The sequence below is a fragment of the Phalaenopsis equestris genome, unplaced genomic scaffold, assembly GCF_001263595.1.
Source record: "Phalaenopsis equestris unplaced genomic scaffold, ASM126359v1 Scaffold000132, whole genome shotgun sequence".
In the NCBI taxonomy this organism is placed as follows: Eukaryota; Viridiplantae; Streptophyta; class Magnoliopsida; order Asparagales; family Orchidaceae; genus Phalaenopsis; species Phalaenopsis equestris.
In genome coordinates this window covers 761,944-768,854 of record NW_018164574.1, presented here as the reverse complement: position 1 = coordinate 768,854, position 6,911 = coordinate 761,944, and the positions used below count along the sequence as shown (strand labels likewise).

Genomic DNA, 6,911 nt, shown 5'->3' with positions numbered 1-6,911 from the left:
AAACTGACTGCTATATATATATACATACATAAGAATTAATGGTATGTAAGCAAATGTCCCATTTTTTGTGATCTACTAGATGAATTTTAAAATAATTATTACTTGTATGGATAGTCCTAATTTACACCAAGGGAAGTACTAGTCATTATTTTATATATTATGTCGCATAATGAGTCAAGTTGTGCTGCTTCCGAGCAATTCCTTCATTCAACAAAGATAATTCGCATAAATTTCAATATAAGGGTTGACTTTTGAGTTGTCAAGCAACATCGTCAAACCCATAAATCCAGCTTTTGGACATATGCCAAGAGAAATCTATAAATATATAAGATACATATCATTCTTCAAGATATTGATTTATTTATTTAATTTGCATTCATGTTTTATAAAATATAATTATTTTCATTAATATTTTAAATAAAATTATTTAGAAGTAATTGATGACAGACATGGTGATGCACGTAATGATAAGATTGCATATATTAGAATCTGTGGGTCTGTATTACAGAGTATCTTAGCAGTTTGTGACTTCAACATGTGTTTTACATTCTTAATGACATAATGGAAAGGGAGTATTTATTAGTCGCATATTTAATTTTCCTACTAAACAATGTGAATACAAATTTTCAATGCCTCTGCCCGATTAATCCATTCATAATTGTATATGAAGTGTTAAATTTGAAGAGATGCACTGATAACATTATTATTCTGAGAATATTACCTCGTTGATTGGGGATATTACATGCAAAGAGATTTCATAAAGTTCTTCCACAACATGAAGTATCACATTGATTTTAAGCATCGCAGCCAAACGATCAAAGGCAAGGGGGAGGAATGAAATGTTCAACAAAATACACTCAGAGAGTTATCAAAAGAGTATTCAACGTATGAAAAAGCAAGTGGATCATACTCCGAGTTATGCCGACATATTCCTTTAAAAAATAGATAAAGTTAGTTGTTGCAAATCTACATAATTCTATACGGAGACATCCATCTCGAACGATATTGATTTCAAGACCTTAGATCAAAATCCAACATGCATACTTATAGAAGCATTTGAACATAGGGCAGAACAATCATTGTTCGAGAAAGACTTTGTTGTGAATGACTTCAACACATCTGATGAGGAGAAATAATCCAATTGAGAGAAGGCATTGCTGATGCTTTAGTAAATTCATCAAATATATCTAATTAATATTTCCTAGTATCTTATGATTGATGTTTACTATTAAAGATGTATTAATGATTGGTTAATGTCTATTTTCTCTTCCATGTTATGATATTTTAAATTTTCAATTTATAACTTTATAGATGCATATTTTTCCTCATGTGTTTTATTTCCGATTATGAACCCTAATATTTTTTTATTATTCTATTGCATATGTAGTCTAATTTATCAATTAAAAGCATAGTGTATTATAATCTCCAAGAAAATGAGTTCAAGGTCATCAAGTACTTCAAGAGTTATGTACTGTCATTGTGGTACGTAGTGTTCGAAATACACATCAAGCAGAGAATGTAACTATGAGATGAGATTTTACCATTATCTCATAAATAGGGCATGTGAAGATTGCAGGTTTTTCGATGGGTTGATGATATAGAGGATTTCATTCCAAAATAGTGATCAGATAAAAAAAGATGTTACGGGCAGAAAATTATCCCAACATTATTCACCATAGATGTTCGAGACGTGGAATGTTATGGAAGGAGACAACGCTAACGTTATTAAGCTTCTCCAGCATTCCATGGACAAGAAGTCATTGGCAGTAACAAACGCCCTTGGACTCTAACTTAACAATCCAACGGCCAACTTTTGTGCTCACTCTGCTTTTGAGAGTGATCTTTTGGTCTATAGCTTAGATGAGAGTCACCCATTTTTGTTGTTGATGGGTATTGACCTTCTCATGCTTTTGTTTACTTTTCTTTGTAACCTTTTTTGTTATTATATTAATGCAAAATGCACGCCCTTCAAAGACATAAAATTATCTCGAAGACATGACCGTCTGAAAAAATATGTAAATGTTTTTATAACATAACTTATTTTTATAGTTTTATTATTGTGATATTAGCATAAAGAGGTGACTTACAATTGATATATTAAAAAATTTTGAACTGTGTTTTCTATACCGTTAAAGCTGTTTTGTTATTCTATTACAATTATTTTAAAAATTACAGTCATTCATCTAATTTACATTTATAAGAGAGCATAACTATCCTTTTCATCTAAAATAACTGCAGCACAACAGATTATCCAAACAAACTGACTGCTACACCAGCAGTAGCTTTCTGACAGCAGCTGTGAAGCTGCTTCCCCTTCAAAATGTAGTTGTCGTCCCAAACGCACCCTAAGTTAGTTAAACCAATATATCTTTTGTTTTGTTCATGATTTGGTTGTAGTTTGTGTGTTTCCACTTTAGGTTGTGTTCATTAGTTGTTGATATACTTACTAAGGACTTGCACTATCAATTTATTATAAGATGAGTTTAATACCTATGGGGAACTAAAGCATACTTTATAAAATTTTACCAATGTAGAAACTGAACAATCCTTTGCACAAAATAATTAAATGCCTTAAAGACCCACTAGAATTGTGAATTTAGCTCGTAGATCGTTAATTGCTAAAAAATTGATTTGAATTTTAGCTCGGATTGAAAAAAATGAGTCAAGATATGAGCCAAAATATCGGATCAAATTTCTTTCGAGCCGAATTCAAGGCGACCCCAGCTTAGCTTGAAATCGAATCATTATCAACCCTGGCTGTGAATTTAGAGAAGTTAGCTCAAGGAATGTTAATCGCTTGAAAATTTATTCGAATTTTGGCTCAGATTGAGATCGGATTGAAATAAACAAGCCGAGCTATGGACCAAAATTTTGGATCAAATTTTTTAAGCCGATTTTAAGCCGACCCTAACTCGGCTCGAAATCGCATCATTAATAGCCCTAAACCCACCAGCTATCACAACTATGAATACAACTATCAGAGGTCCACATAAAATAATTGTGCCACTTAACTAAAATGCATACTGCAAATATCATTAAAACTTAATCGCTTCTTACAAATGTCAACAATGAACAACCTATATGACAATCAGCTAAGAATAATGTTTATCTTAGCAATGCAACTTTTGAATTTCAAGTTCCAGAAGTAATAGTAAACAGCTTTTTAAATAGGATTTCAAATACCAACGATAAAATATTGCCAAAAATCTACAGGCAAAGCTACAGGTCTACCAAAATACTTACAAGCCATTTGTCCCGCGCATATAAAACTGTGTTCAACATGTTCTCAAACAGCAAGAAATAGCCCATCCATTCAGAAATGATGACGTCTACATGAGTGACTGGTAGATCAACTTCTTCAATTTTTCCCTTTAGAACCGTTATAACTGCAAAACAGAAACAGATTGTTGGAATTTATAGAAGTTTCAGGCATTTTCAACTAGTTGAATAGGCATATCAAATCACCATTAGAAAATCCATTTGCTTGGACAATCTCTTTTGCCATGTCAGCCATGAGGGAGCACTCAACCTGAAAGAGTTTTCAATATGAGTGCACCTAAACTCAGAATGAAATGTGAGAAAAAACTTTTATCAAGGAAAAATGGCACTGGAATTGCTCAGGAAAGTTCAAAGATTTCAAAAAATAAAAAAAATAATATTGCTTCAAATATCAGCTCAATAAATAGCTAAAAATTTACTTACATCCGTATCACAGTACAACTCACGAATAAGCTTGGATTCAATATGTGGGTGTGTGTCTATTTGTATATATATGTGTGTGTGTGTGTGCGCGCGTGTGCCTGCGTGTGTGTATATATATATATATATACATACACACGTATACATATACATATATATATATATATGAGTAAAGTTGTACCGTCATATTTATATGGGTCAATTTATAATTTTGGGTTAACCATGGATTCAACCACATGGAAATGGCTTGGGGTCATTTCCAAGGTGGCTAGAGTTGTTGGGTCAACTTTTAGGGGCTTAGGCAATTGATTTGGCATGAGAAACGTGTATCTGGTGGGATTAGGGTTTTGCTTAAGCCGTTTTGGTGGGAGGTGAAGGTCCTCCTTTTGCCATTTTGGGGTGCATGAGCCATGTGATGCTTATGGATGCCCCCCATGAGTGGTTTCATGACATGCATGGGGCCATGTACTATTTTCATAAGACAAGGATTTGGGGATTTTGAAATTTGGGTGAGAGATGCCATGGGACCAAAAATGGATGGGTTTTAAGCATGGGTGCATGATGTGAGGCCATGGTGTACGGTTTTGATTAAAAGAATGATGAAAATAAATCAATGGTAATTGAAATTGGGCTCAATTTATGGGCTTTTAATTATGTTTTGAAGGAATTGATTTTTGGGCTTTTAGGATGAGTTGAGGAAAATTGATTTTGGGCTTCGCCAATGGGCTTGAAGGGTTTTGGAATTGTCATGAAAAATTGATTTGGGTTTGGTATATTTGAATTGGTGTGTAGACCAAATTTGGTGAATTTTTGAACTTGTTGGAATTTTGGTATGGATTTCGACATTTGGCTCAAAATTGGGGGCTTTGGGTTTGGAATTCGTTGGTAATAAGTCTTGTTGACAGGCATAACATTGTGAATGTCAGCTAATTTTTTATTGGGATCTATAAGGATAGCCACTGGCTAACACAGAAGAAGGTTGTTCTCAGCCAATAGATCAATCATATATTTACGTTGAAATAGGAAAATGCCCCCAGATGACCTAGTCACTTTCCTGCCTAAGAAGTACTGAAGAGATCTCAAATCTTTCATTTCAAAGAACTTGGCAAGGATATCTTTCAAAGACTTCAATGTTGGGAGATCGTTACCTGTAAGAACAATATCGTCAACATAGATAATAAAGATAGTTATCTGGCTATTGAAAGAATGTCGAAAGAAAAGAATATGATCTAATAGAGCCCGAGTAAAACCATGACTCACGACCACCTTTGTGAACTTGGAGAACCAAGCCCTTAAGGATTGTTTTAGTCCATAGAGGGACTTCCGCAGCCTGTACAATTGCCTCTAGAGACAGCAGAGTCAATACCAGGAGGGAGAAACATGTATACATCTTCTGTAAACTCTTCATTCAAGAATGCATCCTTGACATCTAGCCAGAATAAAGGTCAATTCAAATTCACCACAAAGGACAACGGGATCTGAATAGTGTTTAAATTAGTCACTGGAGCAAATGTCTCCTCATAGTCAACTCCGTAGGTTTGAGAGTACCCTTTGGTGACCAATCATGCTTTGTTACGTTCAAAGGATCCATCAGAGTTGAAATTGGTGTTGAAAATCAAACAAAACCCTATAGTTTTCTCAACCCGAGTAAGATCAACGACGTCCCACATATGGTCCCGCAGAAGAGCATTCATCTCCTCCATTACTGTTATCTTCCAAGTCGGATTAGCAAGAACAATCTCAATAGTATGAATCGTCAGAGCAGTACCAAATTTAGGGCTGTAAATGAGCCGAGCTTGAGCGAGCTCAGGCTGGGCTCGTATTCGGCTCGTTCGAAACTGCTCGTGTTCGAAATCAGCTCGTGTTTGAAATCGGCTCGTGAACAATTTGTTCATGTCTGACTCGATTTAAATATTCGTGTTTGCGTTCGGCTCGTGTTCAGCTCGAAATTGACTCGTTAAAATTAAATTGAAAAAAATGGATTTAAAGTTTTAAATTCGAACCTAGACCAAATGCATGGATAAAAAGTCACATAATTACATTAGCACACCATCTATTACGATTTAAACTTAGATATAAATATATATAATATATTATTATATAAATAATATATGTAATATATTATTATATAAATAATTATATATTTTTTTTTGATTCGAGCTAAAACAAGCCGAATACGAGCGAACAAAGAGACGTTCGTGTTCGGCTCGTTTATAATTCAAACTTTAAAAATTTGTTCGTTTTTTACTCGTTTACTAACAAACGGGCCAAACATGAGCTGTTCGCAAACAACGAGCTTTTTTGACAGCCCTAGTGTCAAATGCTCTGAAGGTCGGCTACAAACTATGGAAAGAGAGATATTTTGCAATAGAATTGGAGGAGCATGTCTAATTGCATACCTTACTAGAGAACTAATCTAATTTGGAGTGGTCATGCTGAGGATGTCGCTTGAAATGAAGTTGAGGTCCTGTAAAGAGGTGGTGGGTTCCAGAGTAGGAACATTGGGACCGGTGAGCCGCGCGTAGACACGGAGAGTGGGAGGAGGAGATGTTGCACTCATCGAAAAAGGAGACTAACTGGCTGGTGCACTCAACGGAACAGCGGACTCCTCGGTGGAAAGAATAATTGGGGGAACATCCATAACAGTGGGATAAGGGACGGTGCCTAAGAACCCAAACTCCCTCTCACTTAGGGTCAAGCTAGGAAAATAGATAACACTTTCAAAGAAAAAGACATTAGTACTTACATAGGTTTTGTTATTGATAGGGTCAAGGCGTTGATACCCCTTTTGAGTGGAGTACCCAAGGAAGATACACTTTATGGATCTGGGATCAAATTTACTCTGATTTCAGACAGTGTTCTAAAAAAAAGTTGTGGACCCAAAAATCTTAGAGTTTAACGTGGAGAAGATTCAATTGGCAGTGAAACATGGCATAAGGATGGCCAAGAGAGTTCGGAACTTGTAAATTTTAAAGATGACTATTTATGAGATAGGTGGCAGTGAGAATGACATCGTTCCAAAACTGTTTCAGGACATTAGATTGAAATATAACGGAGCGAGCAACATCAAGGAGGTGACGATTTTTCCTCTCGGCTACCCCAATTTGAGTGTCCATAAATGAGCTATGGTGGAGGGTGCTCTTATTAAAAATTCACTTGAAAAACTCATGACCATTGTCGGCCCGAAGGACCTGAATATGAGTTTTGAATTG

General features: G+C 35.3%; 1 protein-coding gene across 1 annotated transcript in view; it reads right to left on the bottom strand.

Moving 5' to 3' along the window:
• LOC110021307 (probable protein arginine N-methyltransferase 1) overlaps positions 1–6,911 on the bottom strand; it is a 29,772-nt gene that overhangs the window by 13,068 nt on the left and 9,793 nt on the right. Inside the window, exons 4-5 of the mRNA XM_020719749.1 lie at positions 3,466–3,529; positions 3,244–3,386 (exon numbers count right to left, since the gene is read on the bottom strand). Of these exons, the coding sequence (XP_020575408.1) occupies positions 3,244–3,386; positions 3,466–3,529 (207 nt within the window). The remainder of the gene's footprint in view (positions 1–3,243; positions 3,387–3,465; positions 3,530–6,911) is intronic.